General features: G+C 37.0%; 7 protein-coding genes across 8 annotated transcripts; 2 read left to right on the top strand and 5 right to left on the bottom strand.

Moving 5' to 3' along the window:
• The first annotated feature begins 126 nt into the window (after positions 1-126).
• LOC145897837 (beta-1,4-galactosyltransferase 7-like) lies at positions 127-1710 on the top strand. 2 transcript variants are annotated; one of them, XM_082986300.1, is made up of 7 exons: positions 127-402; positions 477-628; positions 686-812; positions 868-966; positions 1021-1104; positions 1174-1278; positions 1338-1710. In XM_082986300.1, exons 1-7 carry the CDS (start codon positions 241-243, stop codon positions 1500-1502), a joined length of 894 nt encoding a protein of 297 aa, XP_082842426.1. In that variant the 5' UTR covers positions 127-240; the 3' UTR covers positions 1503-1710. The 2 variants fall into 2 exon arrangements, with proteins under 2 accessions (XP_082842426.1, XP_082842417.1); XM_082986291.1 differs by having other exon boundaries at positions 131-398; positions 458-628.
• Positions 1693-4118, bottom strand: LOC145897828 (RING finger protein 145-like). The gene is made up of 7 exons (XM_082986280.1): positions 3037-4118; positions 2912-2973; positions 2742-2860; positions 2522-2676; positions 2212-2453; positions 1982-2154; positions 1693-1921 (listed from the first exon to the last, which is right to left on the bottom strand). Exons 1-7 carry the CDS (start codon positions 4008-4010, stop codon positions 1706-1708), a joined length of 1941 nt encoding a protein of 646 aa, XP_082842406.1. The 5' UTR covers positions 4011-4118; the 3' UTR covers positions 1693-1705.
• Positions 4119-4878: 760 nt separating this feature from the next.
• LOC145903856 (insulin-like growth factor-binding protein-like 1) lies at positions 4879-8103 on the bottom strand. Its single transcript, XM_082992035.1, has 7 exons — positions 8035-8103; positions 7735-7855; positions 7509-7659; positions 7257-7424; positions 6463-6572; positions 6282-6392; positions 4879-6168 (listed from the first exon to the last, which is right to left on the bottom strand). The coding sequence occupies exons 2-7, from the start codon at positions 7825-7827 to the stop codon at positions 6067-6069; spliced, it is 735 nt and encodes a 244-aa protein (XP_082848161.1). The 5' UTR covers positions 7828-7855; positions 8035-8103; the 3' UTR covers positions 4879-6066.
• Positions 8104-8660: 557 nt separating this feature from the next.
• On the top strand, positions 8661-10605 carry LOC145917716 (fibronectin type 3 and ankyrin repeat domains protein 1-like). The gene is made up of 12 exons (XM_083002986.1): positions 8661-8818; positions 8876-8987; positions 9077-9136; positions 9191-9315; positions 9392-9473; positions 9531-9605; positions 9662-9727; positions 9785-9950; positions 10015-10136; positions 10197-10296; positions 10358-10402; positions 10464-10605. Exons 1-12 carry the CDS (start codon positions 8740-8742, stop codon positions 10548-10550), a joined length of 1119 nt encoding a protein of 372 aa, XP_082859112.1. The 5' UTR covers positions 8661-8739; the 3' UTR covers positions 10551-10605.
• A 368-nt stretch (positions 10606-10973) lies between these two features.
• LOC145917715 (protein O-glucosyltransferase 1-like) lies at positions 10974-12955 on the bottom strand. Its single transcript, XM_083002985.1, has 7 exons — positions 12756-12955; positions 12458-12686; positions 12259-12394; positions 12009-12130; positions 11630-11848; positions 11204-11428; positions 10974-11144 (listed from the first exon to the last, which is right to left on the bottom strand). Exons 1-7 carry the CDS (start codon positions 12832-12834, stop codon positions 10982-10984), a joined length of 1173 nt encoding a protein of 390 aa, XP_082859111.1. The 5' UTR covers positions 12835-12955; the 3' UTR covers positions 10974-10981.
• Positions 12956-13196: 241 nt separating this feature from the next.
• On the bottom strand, positions 13197-14066 carry LOC145917717 (RWD domain-containing protein 4-like). Its single transcript, XM_083002987.1, has 2 exons — positions 13974-14066; positions 13197-13783 (listed from the first exon to the last, which is right to left on the bottom strand). The coding sequence occupies exons 1-2, from the start codon at positions 14057-14059 to the stop codon at positions 13207-13209; spliced, it is 663 nt and encodes a 220-aa protein (XP_082859113.1). The 5' UTR covers positions 14060-14066; the 3' UTR covers positions 13197-13206.
• A 3274-nt stretch (positions 14067-17340) lies between these two features.
• Positions 17341-20382, bottom strand: LOC145917909 (flavin-containing monooxygenase 5-like). Its single transcript, XM_083003218.1, has 10 exons — positions 20242-20382; positions 19972-20090; positions 19752-19890; positions 19487-19669; positions 19294-19421; positions 19083-19225; positions 18599-18813; positions 18177-18304; positions 17982-18107; positions 17341-17853 (listed from the first exon to the last, which is right to left on the bottom strand). The coding sequence occupies exons 1-10, from the start codon at positions 20360-20362 to the stop codon at positions 17599-17601; spliced, it is 1557 nt and encodes a 518-aa protein (XP_082859344.1). The 5' UTR covers positions 20363-20382; the 3' UTR covers positions 17341-17598.
• Positions 20383-20573: the final 191 nt, after the last annotated feature.

Raw genomic sequence — 20573 nt, 5'->3', positions numbered from 1 at the left:
ATTATGATTTAACAAGAAAGCGCTAATCGTTTACTAATTAAAATTTTTCCGCGTAATAAAACTCAAGAACTGCGATAGATTTTCTGAAAACGCAAAAAAAACAAACAAATGTGTGCGAGTTGACACATGTAACGCCCATGTGTGCACAAGGAGGGACACGGTTGGCTGAGAACCTGTACAGTAGAAGCGACGTGCATGGAAGTTGCAAATGACTTTATTGAACTAAATTGATGACAAAATATGGTGCGCATTTCTACAACAAAATTTGCGTTACTATGCTTCACGGTTTTTGGAATATCAGCGATGCACATTCTTTTCACCTGTGACGACAGCAAAAAAACTGAAAATACAAGACATCATGAGGAAAACAAAGTAATTAAACAAGGAGCTGATAAAGGGTTGGTTTAACTGTTAGAGAGCATATATTCACGTATGCCACTTGATAAACTTGTTACAGAAAAGTAGATGGGAAACAGGACTCTTGGCACCCGCACAAATTGGCAGTTATTGTGCCATTCCGTGATCGATTTGAAGAACTAATGGTATTTATTCCATGGATTCACAAGTTTCTTAATGCACAAAAAGTTCCACATAAGCTGGTTGTGGTAAACCAACTTGACATGCACAGGTGATGTTTGAAGTAGATTGGTGTTTTCATCAGTTTATGTTAATTTGCTTTATTCAGGTTTAACCGTGCTTCCTTAATCAACATCGGCTTTTTGATGTCCAGAGATGAATGTGATTATATGGTGATGCACGATGTTGATTTGCTCCCAAACAATCCCGACCTTCTATATCATTACCCAACTAAAGTATATTGACACTATTCTAATGAGAACGAATTGTGAAAGTCACATTATTTTCCAGGGTCCGTACCATTTAGCATCACCAGAGTACCATCCAATGTATCACTATAAGACATACATAGGTGGTGTACTAATGATGAGGAATGAACACTTCGAAATGGTAAACTGGGATATAACCATTGTTAGTAATAATTTACATTTTTTGGTTTTGTAGTGCAAAGGGATGTCAAACATCTTTTGGGGTTGGGGACGTGAAGATGATGAACTTTTTTTAAGATTTAAAGACAACCAACTTACAGTAACTAGCTTGCTACAGTTGCCTGATTACATTATATGCATGTATTGACTTTTATGTATTTGTTCAAAGCTATATCGCCCCACTGGTCTGACAACCGGCTACAAGACTTTCAAACACATTCACAACAAAGAGCGCAGGCCCAGGGATTACAACAGATATGGAGAACAAAAAAAGGTAAATTTTGTACTGGAAGTTGTGAACATCATCCCCAACAAACTATGTTGTGTTTATAGGTGCAGTTTAAAAGGGATGTGGAAACTGGATTAGATACTGTGCAATACACGTTAGAGTCAAAGAGCATAATTACAATTGATGAAGCGCCAGTGACTATTTATAATGTTGAGCTCAAGTGCAACAAAGAAAAAACGCCATGGTGTGACCATGCCAAACAATCCTAGCCAATTTTCGTGATGTTTTTATACATGTTAGGTTGCTTTTGTTAAACCCATCTACCAGTACTACATGATTCCTAATGAAAGGCATCACAGTTGTAATATTTTTATTGTCAAGCGTATTGCAACCACATCAGGTCATGTGTCAAATTGATGTTACATTTTGCACTTATTTATTTTTTAAACTGATTGAGTAATACAGCAATTCATTATGTGTGGTCACTCTCAGATTGTTCTGGTGTCGTTGCATTGTTATCTGATACTTGTTCACTTTCATTTCCAGCCTTCAATTTTGAAGAGTTCAGGTTGACGTTGTACTCCATATAGCACATCGGACACTTGTCTTGAATATAAAACCACTTTTTCAGGCAGTTCTCATGAAAGAGATGACCACAGTGCATCACTCTCACATCCTTCTCCATTGTCTTAATAGCAATATCAGACCATTTAGTTGGTGAAACATGCAATCTACAGCATTTGTGTACCTGATAGCATATGGGACAAAGGTCACCTTTTCGCTCATTCAACTCTCCTTGAGAAGCCAGTGGAAGAGAGCACACTTTGTTGGACGCTTGTCTTCTCATTGTCCAAATCTTCCAACCCTTACCTCCTCTTTGTACAATGCAATAGTAAGTGTAGACTGCCAGCATAATGATCCCTGAAAAGTCAAATGCCTGTTTTATGAATTTCAAAAAACAGAATGATTGAATCTTACCAGCAAAGCTTGTCATCTCTGTGTAAAATGTTACCATTATATATCCACACATGCACAGTGTGACGCAAAATTCAACAGCTCGGCAAGCACCACGAATATAAAACATGACATCATCCAAGCTGTTCCAACCCCTTATTGTTAAATAATCAATCATCAGGATGAAATAAATTGCTAACGAACCCAGCATAAGTGAAAATGTGTTGATGTAATTGTAAGCCACAATGAAAATCCAAAAGGTTGATCTGTAATAGTATAAAAGAACATAGTGTCATAAAAATTATCGAACAAAAATCACCCAAGCTCACTTCACCTCATTGTAAAAAGTGAAATGTAAGAAAGTAGGCCAGATATAAACAACAGCAAGATGGCCAAAAGGACTGTTCGTATATGTTTCCATATTGAGCCAGTATGAGCTGTTGCTAGCGTCATAAGTATGGGATCAACAATACTGAAAATACTCTGAAACTAAATGGACAGTTCACCCATTAAACAAGTTTACCTCACACACCAACAAATTGCCTAGTGCTTACCTGGGAAGATGCGATTGTAAATAAAATGTACACCAAAAGAACAAATCTCCCTTCGTCATTAAAATTCAAGATATCCGTGTAGAGGGTCATAATTAAAAGTGTAACACCATCAATGGCTCCTAAATGTTAAAAAGGTAAACAGATTTCTCATTAGGCACCAAAATGCTTACCTGTAAGTGGGCCACTGACCGAGTCCGGTGGATGGTCAGAGATTGACCAGTGCAGCCACGACCTGAAATGTTAATGTTAGTGGTCAAACACTCTTGAATCTTTGTTTCAGATTTTATTGTTGTACCTGATTAAAAAATACTGCAGTCGCACCACATCCTTTACAATGCATGTCAGTCCGAATAAGTTAATTGTTGTGGTTAAACATTGTACTCCAGTAAAAAAGAGAATGAAAATTAAGGACGTTATATGGGATATTGCCATTGGTTCCATGTTAAGTGTTTCAAACAAAGTGTGGTGTAGACTTTCCATAGAAACACTTCTGTGCAAATTCCACAGCAGCTGCACAGTGTATCTTAACACATAACACGTCACTAATAAATACTGAATGTTGTATTCTTCCTGAGCCCATGTGATTATGCCATGCCAACCAAATAAGCTGATTATTAATTTCACTTTCAGCACCATGAGTTTGACTTTGACAGCAACCTTTTCTACTTGGGTGGTCAAGTAGTATATCACAGTGGCAACGGAAAAGAAGTGGCAGATTTGTAAGGTCTTCACCAAGGTCGTACTTGGATGCCAACCCGATAACCATGGAAGCAACGGCCAAAGATACATAAACAAACTGCTTCCTTTGCTTTTTATGATCCAACAAGACAGTAAAGCTAAAACAGTCTGTAGCAAAAATATAAATACACAGCCATCCAAAGCACTATCTTTGCATGTAACTTCAGTCCATGGTTCGTTTTCTGTATCGTTCACTTCCAGATATGCATTAAAAATTGCATTACTGCTGAGTATCTCTTTTCTGACAAGCAATGAATACAACACATAGTGGCTTGCAGCTACGCACATGCCAGCTATCACATGTAGATATATCTTCAATAAAACTGGAAGTGGAAGCAGAACTAATGACCACGCAATCAGGTAAAGAAGTATGTCAATATTTAGCACAGATTCAGCTTCATTAAAGCCATTTGAAAATGGTGAAATGCTTTTCAGTGAAATTGCTTCCATATACAACATCTCAATCATCAAAACACCAGGTATTCTGAGAATTACTCCAAGGGCAACTGTGGTTGATTTTGTTTCTGTCATATTTCTTGTTTTTGAATGCCCCACACATAAGTTTCTACATGAGATTTACAAGCCAACAAGATTTGTTAAACAGATAAAATCCTTCTCATGAATGATCTTATTATATCACACACTAGAAAACAAAATAGTAATAGCATAAACTATATGTATGTTTCAAGGAAACATTGCAACATATATAAGGCTGTGTTACAAACACAAAATGAGTGTCCAAAACCTCTGGATCGCAGACCAGTGAGACATGCTAGTAAAGTCTTTACAAAACGACAAATTATTGGTCATAAATTGACGATGCCACACGAAACACAACTACGAACGCAGGTTGTGGATTTATCCAACCAGCAGCCATCATGAACCGACGCATGGCTTATATGGCCTATAATGGCTATAGTCTAGCCTTTGCCAATCTACCATGCAAACTTACGTATTTACACATTACATTGGTTATATATACTGTATTTATCTGCTACACTTTAGAAGGCCGGTCCACAATAGCAATAAAAGCTGCAAGAATAAGTAACTGTTACCGGTCCGGTCCTAGGGTTAATGAAAAACATAAACAAGTAGGTTCAACTTTGAACCCGTCATGAGTTATGCACAATGCTTAAAACGTTTTTGCACAAGGTGGAGCCTTGGAGCTATCGATTCTAATATTTCTACCTTACCTCCAGACTCCAATATATGATTAGTACTGTGTGTACCGAAAAAATTACAAGAAGGTAAAAAGGCTAATCAACTTCACAAATTTGCGGCCACGTTTTCCACTTCAATGGTGGTTGGACTTGTGTCTGACAACCCTGTATACTGAACGTATGTCTGAAAAAGCTAGCTGTAACTTTTCTATTTTACTGGACAAACGGACAGGTTTGTCTTAACCACAATGGGCAAATCTTTGTTGCTGGACTGTGTACAAAAAACGTGTAAAAAGCGAGGCATGCAATAAACACACACTCATACAATTACACTTTACGCAAAATAAAAATAACGTGTATAGATCTACAGTTATAGCGGCATATATTTTCAGCATACGAACAAAACTTTAAAAATTACGAAATAACTTTGCTAGGAAGCCACGTTGGATTAAACCAATGACTTCGAGGCAATACTGCAATTGCGGAACCACTGCCAATACACTTAGGTTAATAGTATGTATAGGGGTGGGGAAATATATGTAACATTATGGTTGCAAAAAGCGGGTGCAGTGCTATTAAGCGCCAAGCAGTAATTAGTAATGTACAGATGATTATATTGGACGGACGCAGCATATTGTTTACCTAACACAACAAAATAGAATGAAAACGCTACGATGAACGGCAGTTCCTACTGAGAAGTGTTAACTGAGAAAAAAACACTTTTATGTGGTAAAAAAATTAAAAATCTTGGTGTAACTTTGTTCATACTCATATTTTTAAATGTGAATCAAGTGTTGTCAAAGGTATTAGAACGAAGGGAAACTTTGCTTCCTGCTAATGCAAAATCACCACGATTGTGATGTAACGTTTGAACTTAGGTTTTTTTTTCGAACAAAATTAGCGTTTTGCAGTTAGGTAGCACTAAGACCCAAGATATCAAAAATCCATCGCGATTGTACAAAACAACAGTTAAAAAGTTTGCTTTAAATTTAGATGAAATTGTTTTGAAAAAGTCGAGAGGAAAGAGTTGTCATGAAGTACCTGCGTAATAGTTAGTGTTCGGGATGTGTTTTAAGCGGCTGACATGGTCGTTAATTCTATGTACAATATAAAAACTACGCAAGGGTAATACTGGGACGGTGCGTGTTACAGACAACCACACGTGACAGTACCGTATAGGATGTATCAAGACTTTAAGTGATGTTTACAAAAAGTAAACTGGTTACAACAATATGTACATGAATTGAGCAGCTTTGTCGCGGCCATTTGGACGTAGATTTTACAGAGCAACAAATATGTACAACATTTACACTTTATACCATAAGCATTATTGATTAAAAGTGCTACAGTGTTGCTTCACTGGTAAATGTAAAACGTGATTTATGTAAAACTTGCCACTTTTTACGCCACAATATAGATTTTTAACTTTATAAAACTACTTCCAAACGGCTTCTATCTGATACAGATCCCTGGTTATTGGATGCCAAGCACTCATACCAGCCATCATCGTCTTGTGTAATTGGGTCAATCTAAAGTATATACATGATATGAAAAAGTGAATAATATAAATTGATGTTTGGAGAACGTAATAGAGCATTCAAGCCAAACATGTGTACTAGCCAAGACAAATATCATCACTCACCAAAAGCCAGGCAGATATCTTGTTTTTTCCTGGGCCTCCTCTAATTTGTACAGCAGTGTTAAGTCTGTCGGATGGCATCTCTTTAAATAGATCCAAATGCTCTAATGACACCTGAACAGTGGGAAACAATTAAATAAAACAATAGTAGCATTGAGTGACAAAATGCAATCAAATTACTCACCTTCCTGAACTGAATACTTGGAGTAGGTATTCCATAAGCCTCACAAGCAATATACACTTTGTCACCGCTTCTGTTAACTATGTTTTGTGGAATTCGGGTTAAAACAGGAGCTAAAAACAAATTTTTCGCATTAGACAAAACTCTTCACTGTGAGAAATAATAAGTTTTCACTAAGAATTACCCAAAACTGGCGTCACAATTAAACATCAAAAACCATACTGAGCAAACAAATAAAATGCCAATCTTGGAAAGTGATATAGTCCTCTTGATGCAAAGTAAATAAAATGTAGTGGGTCACTATGAGGCTAGCAGTGCCTACTCCCCTTAAGTCAACAACTTGAGAAATATTATTGGAGACAATGAAAGTACAGGAAACCAAACACAGCCCAAAGTCTGTGGAAGAACTGCCAGGATCCTTGCAATACAATTGTATTTATAAAACTTTGTGTCTGGCCATATAAACTCGACTTTTTTCCACAGACTTTGTTCTTTAGATTTGTTGCCAAATAGGATGAACAATAAAACATACATACATATAATATATTTATATATATTTGTTAATACCGTACTTTTTACAAGAAATAAACATTACTGAGAAGCTGTCGAAACAATTTTACAGAACTCCACTTGAATTTAAACATTTAAGGATGGGCAAATTTATGACAGGTATTCAAACATTAAGGTTTATACAGACAGCTCACATCAAGGAATAATTTCTTTGAAATCAGCACCTACTCAGGTAGCATTACAAACAAACTACCAAGACAAAATTATGGTTTTGCTGTACTACATACCTTTTTTGCATTCACCAATATATGCAACTTTAAGTTTCAAGGAAAATCTTTTCTTGCGTATCCAGGAGGCAATATGCAAGTCACATCTGGTGTTATAAGTCTGACCATCATTGCCACAGAAAGGACCATTTCCTGGGTGTTTGCAAAGACATTCACCCACTTGGTCGCCTAAAAATTTGAACACAGGTGAAATGATAATATGGCAACAAATAATATAATGCAGTGCCACTATAAAGTAAATTTGCCACTCACCCATTACACAGGAAAAGCCATGCTTATGATCGGACAAAGCACATTGCTTTAAGTTTGGTTGACCACCACAAACATCTCCTTCAATCCCCAAACACACATCACAGCAATTACATTCATCTTTCACTTTCAGTTCTGGGTGAGTACAAACCACCTGTAAATAGTTTTCTGTTAGTTCACAGAGTTTTACACAGACCAATATGTTCCAACTTCCAAGTTTGTTTGCTACCTGAGGACAAACTTCTGGACATGTACAGTCTGTTTGCAAGGCACTGCTCCACCCCATACACACAAAGAGCACAATAAAACTGAGTGCATTCATTGTCCTGGGTCTTCACAGAAATGGGTGGCTAGAAAACAGAAGTTTTATATTATTCTAAGAAGTGGATGCAAACATATTCTAATTTTTTACCCTATATAAGCCTGACTTCCATCATAAAAAATAACAATGAAAATAAGATAAAAAATATAAACATTACGAACGTATAAAACATCCCAAAACTGTCTTTACAGAAAACCGGTTACTCACGGGGCAAGCCAATCTCCACGACACATTCCAGCCCCAAAGTCCCCAATCCCGCAACACCGACTGCCTTTCTGCTCGATTTTATGCCAGGACGATTGTTCGATGTTTTCGTGCGAAAAAGGCGTTCGCCGACGCGTGGTGACGCGAAGCTGTGTGGCTTCAACAAACGAGTTTTAGTTCGACCCTTTTTCCTTTGATGTTGCTTCAACAGTGCTGTATCAATTTTTCGGTAAGAACGTGAAAAACGCCGGAAAGTTTCGGATGGCTGAGGGGGCGACAAATTTAATGTAAACAAAAACCATTCTTCGTCACAAAAATGACAATGAAGAGGTTATTTTGGTTTGTACGGTGTTTGCCTCAAAATATTGCGGATAGTGGAAACTTAGTCCTCACGCTAGCATGGATAACAATGCAATGCTCTGTCCCAGTGCTATTGTGTATCTAAATGCCAGAAGGAGATAATTATAGCCCAGTCGCGTTGGTGGGATAACGATTATAATGTTAGGTTTAGTTTAAAGAGCGTCTGCGTGTATGTGTTCTGTGCCCACTTTGCGCAGTTTCCAGGTGAACAGCGTTGCTAAGTGCGTTTCGGCCTATAAATATTCAAATGTTTCCATTATTGCAGATGTAGTAAGAGCCAAACATTGATTTTTTTTATTTGAAACGTCTTTCTCTGATAGTTGTTCAGTGGAAGATTCTCGGTCTAACATGATACAAAGGTTATCTAAAGCTCATCGATCAAACGGCACCGACGCCAATGGGGCGAGTGGAAAACAAGGCAATTCAGGTACGTTAATAGACTCGCATATTGGATAAAAGTGTTGAATATTTTCTTTTTCAATAGGAACACATTCCTCTGGTTCTCCTGAGCCTCCAACTGTTGGAAAAGTGGATCATCATAGCATAGAGCTTTTCTGGGAGTACGATGGAGATGTAGCTCATTCTGGTGACAAAAGGTTCTTTCTTTTTATACATTTGCTATAGTTCATTTCAATCAACAACTGCCCAAAATTAAACTTCACTTTAAACTGATTGTGTTCTGTAGGGTAAAGTTCACTCTTCAAGAAGAGGACAAGAAAACCAAGGAGTACAGAACAGTCTACAAGTATGTGCCAGTGATAAAGTCATATGGTAGATGGTTTAGATTGTTAAATTTTAGTGGCTTTGCTGATACTTACAAGATTGAAGGATTGGACGCACTTCAAAAATACACTTATTGCCTGCAAATCAGCACAAGTGATGGTGATATTTCAATAAGTCCACCAGTTACTGTTTGCACCACAAGTAATTTTACATTTTTCCTTCATTTTCTGTTTTTTATTTGTAAAGGTCAAACACTATTTAATATTTTTGTGCGCAGAAGAGCCATACAACAGTGAACAGCTTCATCGTGCCATACTTAAAGGCGACAATGAAATGGTTTTAAAAATAATGGAGTCAGGGTAAATAATTAATTTAACAAGGCAACACCCAAATTTGTTAACTTTTAAGATTTTTAGAGAAGTTGACATTGATGTGACTGACAAGTTGGGATTTTCACCCCTGATGAATGCCTCTCAGAAAGGTTTTCTCAAGTATGTTATAATGTTTTTGCAACCAACCCACTCAATTAATATGGTTGTGTTTTCAGCATTGTCGAAACACTTCTTAATCATCGTGCTGATGTCTCAATGACAAATACTAGTGGAAAGAACAGGTGAGAATTTACTTTGTGTCTTCCCTTTTTGATATTTTTTTCATACTCTTATTACAGTTTGATGCTTGCCTGCTTTTCTGGCAATGAAGCTGTTGTAAGGAGATTAAGGGAAGTAGGAGCTGAATGGAAATCCACTGACAGAGGTGGAAGCACTGCTTTGCATTGGGCAGTGGATGGAGCAAACTGTCATTTAATTCAGTGGATGATTGAAGATGGAGCCCCAGTAATTGGCAACTATATTGTTTTAAAGCTGTGCAGATGTCATTAAATAAACAACTGTGTTGCAGGTTGATATTCACGATAAGGCATCTGAATGGACACCTTTGATGAGGTGTGCTGCCTTAAGTGGCAACTCCAAAGTTGCAACGGTTTTAATCGATGCTGGAACTGCAATTGATGCTGTTGATAAGTTTGTGCCATATGGGTATTATTCAGAATTAGTGAGAACTAAAATATTGTGTTTTATTAGTAAAGGTAACACTGCTTTGATGATTGCCTCATTGAACGGTCATTTACCTTTGGTAGAGTTGCTTGTTAAACATGGAGCAAATGTATTCGCTAAAAGCAAGGTATTTTTGCGTTATAAATACGGTAAAATTGCATTATTCTTACTTGTCCATTTATGCTTAGCATGGAAAAACTGCCTTAGAGATGGCACACTCATTTGATAGAAGGGTGAGCTAATAAAACTTATACCAGAACTCAAGAAACATTTTTCAACCTTATTTGTCTTTAGCCTGTTGTGAAGTTTCTTGAAGGTGCAATTGATACAATTAAGGACCAAGCAAAAATGGACCAAGATGGCAATACCTCCCAAATATGAACCTTAACCCTCCCATAATTCTTCATGCAATTGAAGCTCTTGAGCTTTTGCACTGCCTGTTTGTTTTAATTAGTCGATAGATTTGCTTTGCACCTTCAGTACTATATTAGTTCCAGCAGTCATTTAACACATTGTAAATAGTCATCCATTTTGGGTGCCTGGGAAGACCTTAACGTACTGTAAGGTTTTGTACTTTACAGCTGCTTTCTTTGATGCAGTCTGTCCTGTTACTGTTACACAAGTTTTTTTTTTGTTTTATTGTTCACATTTCACTATTGCTTCAACAAAGATATTTTTTGTAGCTGTTTAGCAGTAATAAAAAAGTTTAGCACAAAAACTTGGTGGTTGTGTAAAGATAGGTAAATAATAGAGAAAAAGTGCTGTCAACACTGGATTGCAACGAATACATAAATTGCAACATGATTAATTTCCTACAATTCACTTTTTGCCTTGCTGGCATTATTTTGTACTTCTTGGCAGTCTGCATTTCTTGTAACAGTGTAGTCCAACAGCTTTGCATACTCCGTCAAAAGCTTTAACCAATAGCACTCCACATCTTCCATTTTAAGTCGATTTTGTATGAACCTCTTTCCCCTACATGGCAGACAATTAGTTTAAACTTTGTATCCAACTTCAGCACTTAATACTTTTACCTCAGAGCAATTTTTTGCATGAGATCATCATTTGCTTTGGCAAAATCCAGTAGTTCTTCCACCTCTGTAAGTTCTGTTGAAACAGGTATGTAGTGTACCCAAGGCTTCATGGCAGGGTAAAAGAATTCTAGCCATTCATTGCCGACATGAAACACCAGGGAACCACAAAGAAACAAATGCTTCAACCGAAAACTTGCAGCAACTCCACGAAAGTTGAACAAGTACCTAGAATATATTTTTTCACATAAATATGCTGTGGCATTTTTTTTGAAGTTCATGTTTTTTACACAAACCTTGAAATAAAAATTTTACACACTTTTTGACAGATTGTAACTTCTATAAATTAAGTACTACATTATGGCACAAAATTGTATACAAAAAAAATGTATTTTATGTAGTTTGTATTTTTCATAAAATGTTACTTACTTATATTTGCAGTGGTCAACAAGATGTATTACTTCAGCAGGTTCTGCACCAAGTGTGTCTTTTTTTGACTTCCACGCTTGGTTTTTTGTGTACTGGGCATCAACCAAGTTTGGTTTTTCCCGTGAAAGTAAAATCAACGGGTCACGCTCGCTGCTTGTTCGAGATCCTCGGAAAAAGGCAATATCTTCTTTTTTGTCCCACGGAAACTCATCAGATTTTCTTTAAAGCAAAGACATTTATTTGCAAAAGCTTTTACTATCAACAATAAGTGACAAGACTGGCCTTAGTGGGGAGCAACAAACTATTTCTGTTACTTCTAGAGAGCAAGGAAAAAAATAATCATTAAAGGTGTGCTCTGTAACATAGTTTCATGGCATACATTAAAAGTTCCTTCCTCATGATGTCCCATCTACCAAGACCAGTTGGATAGAGGGGATACACAGCTGGTCCGCCTTGCCAAAAAGTCCATGCTGGGTACATGATGTCCCAGTGAAGCCGATTCTACAAAATATGGTTAGAGGATGGTTGAGATAAGATGGATTATAATAAGCTAAACACAAATGAGTTTTTACACAGTTCCATCAAGCTCTTTCACGAGTAACTAACAGAGCAATTGAACAATGGCTTACCACTTTGCTAAAAGAAAACACAGGCAAAGGATGGGCATGTTTGTTGCGCTGTGGCCAGTCATGAACATTGAGCCCAAACTCCATATCAGGCAGCTTATCAATTATCTTTAATATGAAATACTCCACTCCAGAGCACCTTCAGCACAAAATCATAAAACATGCACAGATCATTTTAAATTGAAAATCCATTTTTGTTTACCTGCTAGGAAACATGCACTTTTCTTGACGATAAAGTTTGTGGTTGATTATTTGATAATGTACAGCACCTTTCACAGCACTAGCAACTTCAGATTTAGTAATTTTTCCTCGGTCTCTCCACAGCTGCAGGTCATTGTTTAGGACATCTTCATGGCATGTGCAATTGCCTTTGCATGGAATGTAATTTTGCTTTGCTTCTTCAATTTTCTTGATGTAATTTTTCCACTGGCCTGCAAATAAAACCTAATTGGTTGGTGATAATAGGTGAAAATGGTCTATACTTCGGTCAATCTAATTACCTGTGCTGCTGGATCCAGCACAAGTTGCAATTGTTACAATCAAGGTCAATGATGTGACGAAGACATTAAGATTAAACATTGTTTTGTAATGAATGTATAACAAGAACAAACATAAATATATACACTTTTGCCTAAACCGTAAAACAAACAAATATTACCAATAATTTTAAAATAAACACAAGTCTGTATTTCGTTTCATAACACAGCACAAAGTCATAAATTTAATGAATCTAAAATACGTTCTGAGAGAAGAGTGAATAATCAGACAAAGATTTCTAAGCAAACTGTTACTGCAGTTAACAAGCATAGCACAACAGTAAACAGTTGATGATTTATTGTATATATAACAGGAAGACAATGCTATTAGCGTTGTTGAGACAGTAAATCACTCGCCAGAAACATAATTTAGACACACAATACTTCTGTAAAACTTGAGCTAATTAGGCACAAGCTAACTAACCGAATCTTCTTTATTAAAACCTCCAGTTTGTGATAAATGTTTTATTGGATCCACCCAATTCCAACCCCTTGGCCTTTCACCCATTGTATTAACGCGATCTGCCATTTTTCGTTTTTGTGCCTTGGTGAGCTGCTCTTTTTTCACCTTAGCTTTTGCCACAGGATGCTGTTTATTGTCAGTCTCCGCCTCATTTGACCTGCAAACTTGCAAAGGCTGCTCTTCCATAAGTTCCTCCTGGTTTTCTTTGGCCCAATCTATTATGGAAAAAAGCATTGCTTCACCAACCAGTTCATCTGCCTGTTCCTTTAGTTTCTTAAGAACGTCATCTTTAACATTATCCAACAGGTGTTTGTTGTAAAATGCATCCAAGTTAATGTTAGCTGCCACATGAGGGTAGGTTGGTTCCCAGACGAACTCGATCAGAAAAGATTTCGGGTTGCCATCCTCTCCAATTTTGTATTGGTAACATGTGTCATTGACTTGTTTGAAATTTGGGTCATCTTCAAAAATAGAAGCAAGAACTTCCTGTTCCTCACTTTGCTCCTCACTTAGTGACATCCTACAAGCTCTAAAACCAAAAAAAAATTTTTAAACATATGTGCATTAGTGTTGGAATAGACTCTTTGAGGTTATGGGATATAGCCTTGATGTGAAATTCATGCTTCAAGTGTTTGGTAATTGACTTTTAACATGAAAACACATTGAAACCTCCTATATTATTAGGTTGACATAATTATTGGGTCTAATGTACTACATACCTATGTTCTAAATATTGGGGAGTCATAACTTGACCTTCATTGTGGCGTAATTTGGGGTATCTCCAAAATTTAGAACATAGGTACATACAATAGTACACTAGATCCTAATTATTAAAATACAACATAGTTATTAGCGTGGTTACAACTGACAACAGTGATTCCCATGGACATGCAAAATCAAAAAAATACCCATAAAATAGTATCCACGCAATTATTTTCTACATGCCAAAATTAATTTAAATCTCACATTAAACGATCATTAAAAGATCAATAAATGGTATACGGTACAATGTACGATAGTCTGAAAACTAACATACTGGATTTTGCCATGATAGATCAAAAGTGGTTTATAAAGGAAATAACAAACATAAAGCTAATTAATGTGCAATGACAGTGGCAACTCCACAGAGTCCACACAAGACACAATTGTTTACTTATGTCTGCTGCACTAATAACAAACATAAAGCTAATTAATGTGCAATGACAGTGGCAACTCCACAGAGTCCACACAAGACACAATTGTTTACTTATGTCTGCTGCATACTCGAAAATCAAGTTTGTGACGTCACAACAACACACGTGTTTTGACAATATGATTGCAAATATTATTGTTTTGGAAGATACAAAAATAATATACGATTTATTTTGAAAATTGTTTAAGTTCAAAACCGTTCAATATATTTGTAAAGGGGTTCATAAAAATGCCAACTCACATTTTGTCAGGCTTCATTGAATTTACTTTTACGCGGGAAATCGATTGTTGACAAAATAACTATCCAACAATGAAGTTTGTGAGACTTCTAAAGCATAAAAATCGTTAAACTCGCAATGTGTGAACAACTGAACAGGTTAGTGTAGACATGCTATAGATCATGGGCGCCTGACTAAATAACCTCCGTAGTTTTATTGGTTTTTAAAGACATCAATTTAAAGTTACGTATGGATCATTTGCGGAAAATAAACATGATTTGATCAGTTAATTTGACAGTTTAAATGTTGGCTGTGGCGTGAAACAACTTTTAGCTAACTTTAATATTTATTTGCTACATTAACAAACGGGCTATCTTGGGTGTAATAGAGCTGTGATGACGAAATGCAAAAGAAATCACTTGGGCCACGTTTTTGTGTTTTTGGTTTATGATTTTATATTTTGGAAAGTTTTTTGTTTTAGGCGTATTATTCATTACAAATCCATGTCAAAAATCTTGCATAATTTTTTATTCAAGATGGAAACTTATATGATGCTTACATAATATCCGATAAAATGGAAAATATGTTTCCAAGTTGTTTGTCGAAACATGGTTCAGGAAAATTTTCTGCAACATTGGAGGATATTTGCGACAAATACAAATTAATTTATGAAAACCTTGACGACACCATTATTGAAACTGTGTCCGGTAAAAATGTGTTTACTGGCAAAGCACATGATTTTGAGACCCAACACAATCCTTCATATTCTATACTTGGCGATGGTGATTTCATGTCTGACATTAGTTCCTCTTCTGCTGGGAGTGTTGATAATGACAAAACCCAACAATGGGACAACATGAGTGTCTTATCCTATTCGCACCTAAACGGCATAGCAAAAGTGTGCAAAGAGTTGGAAAGACAAAGGCAACATGAAACACATTCAAAAGATCCTTTTACAAATTCAAGTGAAAGCTCAAGTGAAGAGTTAAACCTGAGTGTTAATGATGAAGTGGACAATTTCTGGAAAACACCATTGAATGATATTTCCCTTCCTAAACCGGTACGAGCTAATGTGACGACCACTGGTCGACCACTGCCTGATGACATTCTTGGAAATAGTTTTGTTGCAAACCGGAGTCCAAGGAACATAGGTGGGAAGTGTTCTCGTCATATCAAGAATAATTCAAAATCAACAAAAAAACCTCTAAGTGTGCACTTAAACATGCGACAAGAAACCCAACAAATTAAATCAAGTGAAGAAGATGAGGCTTACAGAGGGACTTCTTCCGAGTCCAATGAAGAAAACAGTTTAAGTCTAAGATCACATTTATATTCAACCAAGTCAGTTCCCAGAGACCAAACCCTATGTTCATCATCCAGTCTTTTAAATTCTCCATTTCGTAAAATCACCTTAAAACACTGGGATTGTGATGAAAATTCCTCTGTTGTCATTTGCCGCAATTATGCACTGGCATCACAAAGTCCTCAGGATAAACCTGCACGTCACCTGCAATCTACAAACATATGCTCTCAAAGTGTTATACATGATCCTATGCGAGCAATGCTTGGTGATTCAGAAGAAAGCGACACAGACATACAAAAAAATTTTCCTAGCAAAAAAACAAAAAATTACAAGACTACTGTGTTTTCCAACACATCATCTTCAGGAGAAAGTTACTTTTCAGTGAAACAAAACACCAGTTCCAACAGTGAAGATGACATATTGACAATAAAACCTAAAACCAATAGTGTCCCTGCTCCAGTGAACCATACACCTGTCATCTTGAGACCAAAGAATTCTCAGAAATCCGACCCATCTCACTCCTCATCACAGCAAGTCCGGAGAAAACTTTGTACAAGAAGTTCCACCAAAAAACATATAAGAAAAATCAACCCTAATGTTGACTGTGTAGCAACCCCAAAAAGTATTTCACTACCCAAACGTGTTCAACAAAATATTCGCTGCGATGTTTTGTACTCTTCAGATGAAGAAAATGGACAAGACGTTTATGTTACACCAGAGCAGAACAGGATTTGTCGAACTTTTTCCAGCACAATGAAACTTCGAAGTGGGAAGGCTAAAACGAATTTGTTTTACCGTTAACCATTATTTGTGTTCAAATTTACATGTTGTGTGGTTGTAGGCAAAATATACAAAGAAAATAATTCGACTTCTTGTTTTTGGTATTTTCTTCAACAATACTTACAGATGAAACTCCACACAATATTGCAAAAGTAACATATCAAGGATAAAATTAGTCTTTCTATCGTGATTTGTTTCGCAGAAATAGTCCGCTAAGAGTTCCTAATTCAGCTGTGTTTTCCTTATTTTTTTTCTTAGTTTTGTTTGGTACTAAATTGAAAAATCAAATCAAAAAAGATTCGGTTTTTGCGAACCATTTGGTCGACTTTTTATTTGGCCACCCTTCTTTACATGCGGATAAAATCGAAATCCGTTGTATTCATGGACAAAAATAATAAAAAACAAAAGTTGTTGTTAACAGATTCTATACTATAGGCTATCAGTGAACACCAAAATTTTGGTAGAGATGTGTATAAATCTTAATACGAAGTTACTATGAAAAGCACGTCAATCTTTCCCCTGAATAAAAAAACGACATCCCTTTAAAGTTGCTGATTTTTTCGATTGTTGTCATAGAAACTGAAAGTTAACGTACATATACAGCCTATCTTTTGTTACAACTCAAGTTGCATTGCGTCTTTACCGCACATTTAGTATGGGCTACTTGCTTATATCACACATATAGTCTAGGTACGCACCGAAACCACAAAATCGACCGAAACACAATATTTGCAGAAATCACGTTTTTTATTCAAACGACACGCAAAAATAAGGTTAAAGCGCAAAATTACTGGCAATGGCGACTGGGTTTGTTAAATTAGGTATCCCTATTTAACAGCAAAAACACAAAACTCATATTGACTTGGTGGAATTCGTCTTGCTGGAAGATGACAAACGCATTCCTCCCATTCCGTTTGCGATTGCATTCAGCGAATATTCCCTTGCTTTATCCCACTTATGTTCTCCAATCAGGCGAAAGTGGAAAGGCAAAGCTGGCCCGAAATAAACGTTGAAAGCAAGTCGTGGATCAGTGAAAAGAAGTCTCCAAAATGATGGTAACAAACCCATATAGCTGGCCAAAGATTCGCGGTACTCAAGAATTGGTGCCTGCAATTAAAAAGAAAACCTTATTGTCATCAGTTATGAAATGAAAAAAAGAATTAGCCTAAATCCCTTTCAACAATCAAAAAATACAACCTTTTTGAAAGTGCATTTTAGTGCAAACATAGCCGTACCTTATACAAGTATTCTCCATTGCACTTTCTTCTAATCACGTCCTTTTGCTCTTCACATAATTTTTCCATGTCTTTTCGGGACGGCAATCTTCGCCGGCCAGAAAGCACTTCTGCCAGATAACGACTCTGAAAATACAAACTGTTCTTTATATTTCCAATCCAATAATAAAAGACGTTGTGATGCATGTTCCCCACCTGAAGCTCAGCGGTATTATTGATCGGACCGTTGCCGATTGGAAAGAGACCGACAAAACTTAACGTGGACGGATGCTTCATTTTGATGGGGAAAATCCACCAGTGCAGTTTTCGTTCTGTGACTTTTTCTGTAGAGGTTTAAAAAAGGACAACACTGATTTTTTTTTAACCAAGCTAACGTGCTTGGGGACAAGTCAGGATAATTTTGGATAATTTTACCAATTAGTCGGAAAAATAAAACAAGTAATTTGGCAAGGCCTACAGAAATCGTTGATCCTTCTGTAACAATGAAAGTTAAACTTTTTTGGATTTACTTGAAACTCAAGCACAATATAAATAAGTTATGAGAGCATGACAGCTGAATGTCGACCCAAAATAAAATACAAACGATGTTAAAATATTATATTCTCTGTTCATCTTACCAGCAATAACATCCTTTGGCAAGAAAGGAAACTTTGACGTATACCCGGTGGCGATTATGATGACGTCGACATCAATAGTGGTGCCATCGACAAGTGTGGCCGTCCGCTCCTCAACGCTTTTTACACCAGGAACGGCCTTAACCTGATCACTGTATAACTTAATTGGCAAAGTATCGTTGACTGCGACCGTTGCTTGGATACTGTCGACCGGATAGCTGCATTAAACATATGAACATTTTGTGTGTTACATGAACACAAATGAATGTTATATGCGCAAAAGAGCCATAATAATCAATGAGAACTGCAGACAAATGAATGTATTATCGGCGGTGTTTAGACGTTTTTGAACTCTAAGCATTCCACGCTATAATTTTGCAACCACCAAAGGATAAATGGTATTGACTGAAAAGGTAGTGGTATTTGAAGGAGGGGATTTCCAATTCGGCAACAACGAATAAAGCAAATACTCCAGCGAAACACCTACTGTGACGTAAGTCCGGTGGCGTTGTGGTCGAAACGTTCTGCGATAAGTCGTAATATCTTTCGACGTATAATCCATGCCGGTGCAAGACGTTTCAAACCAGCGTTGAATCTGCTCATAAGAGCAATGTCCAATGGCAATCCACTCTATTTAAAGAAAGCATTTTTTTTGTAAAACATAGATAATACTGTAATGGTATTACAGATGTGCTTACGTATGTAATTCGTGGCATAATCCATGTGCCATGGCGCGCACTGAGGTGTACGCTTTTTGTGAAATCCGTACAAGCCGCTGCGATGTCACAGCCCGAGTGACTGGCACCTATAATCAGTACCGACTTTCCTGCGAAATTATAAATTCTTGTTTTTCTGAAGAACTTTAAACAAAACCAACTTTAACTATTTTACCTTTTAGGCTTTCGTCTGCATTGAAATCACCACTGGAACGAATTTCACCTGAAAACTTGTCCCTCAGTCCGGGTATGTCTGGAGGAATTTGTTCGTAAAACTGACCAGTTGCAACCACAACAGCCTGAAACTCCTGCTCAACTTCCGTCTGATCTTTGGTGCGTGTGGACACAATCCAAGATCCTGCAGTACAACAGTTCAAAGAATTTTAGCAACATAACTACGAGTATGAAGATTCGTTAACAGTCAGTAATGGCCAACTCACCATTTTCATCGTAAGTGGGTGATTTACGAACGCAAATAATTTCTGTGTCAAACACAATATGTTCCAGTAAATTAAAATGATCCACGTACATCCGAAGATACTTCAAGGTATAATCCTGCCTTAAATATGGCGGCCATTCCTACCAACAAAACGAGACTGCATTCATTGCAAAATGTACACAGTGATTAAAAACATCATCAAAAACAAAGTGAAAAGTAACCTTTGGAGCAGGAAAATCGGAAAAACATGAGCCTTCCTTGCTAATGTTTGTAACCAAGCTGTCGTATATCTGTGGAATGAAGCCAGTCCGTTTCCGTTCTTCTGTATTCCAAAGTCCACCTGCAAACAAGTAAAACAACTCTTCTACACCATTTCTTTGAGAAGGAAAGTGGTCTTTTACAGCTGAACTAAATTTAACATGAAATCCAATGTTTTGTAAACTTTATTGTATGTTGGTCCTTTGCCGAACTGCTGTACAAATATAACATACCTATATCAGAGGCCTTTTCATAGCATACTGGCGTTAGTCCCCATTCCAGGCAAGCCTTTACTGCACTTAACCCAGAAACTCCGGCCCCTATAATGCAAACCTTTTCGATACTGCCCATCATTAACTACCAACAATCACTCAGCGTCACAGCGAAATCAACCCAACTCAATCCAACCCTTTCCAGTGAGTAAACAAAGCACTGTGCGCCTAGCGTCACGTACGCAATTGCTGAATGTGCTGAAAGTCATTAACGCTTCGTCCGCATTTATTATTCAAGATCATGACATCAGCTTGAAGCAAGTCAGCTTCGGTCAGTCACATCGCTTTTACAA

This window comes from Ascidia mentula, chromosome 1 (genome assembly GCF_947561715.1).
Source record: "Ascidia mentula chromosome 1, kaAscMent1.1, whole genome shotgun sequence".
Lineage (NCBI taxonomy): Eukaryota > Metazoa > Chordata > Ascidiacea > Phlebobranchia > Ascidiidae > Ascidia > Ascidia mentula.
The sequence above is the reverse complement of the archived record's forward strand: the minus strand, read 5'-3'. Positions and strand labels throughout refer to the sequence as shown.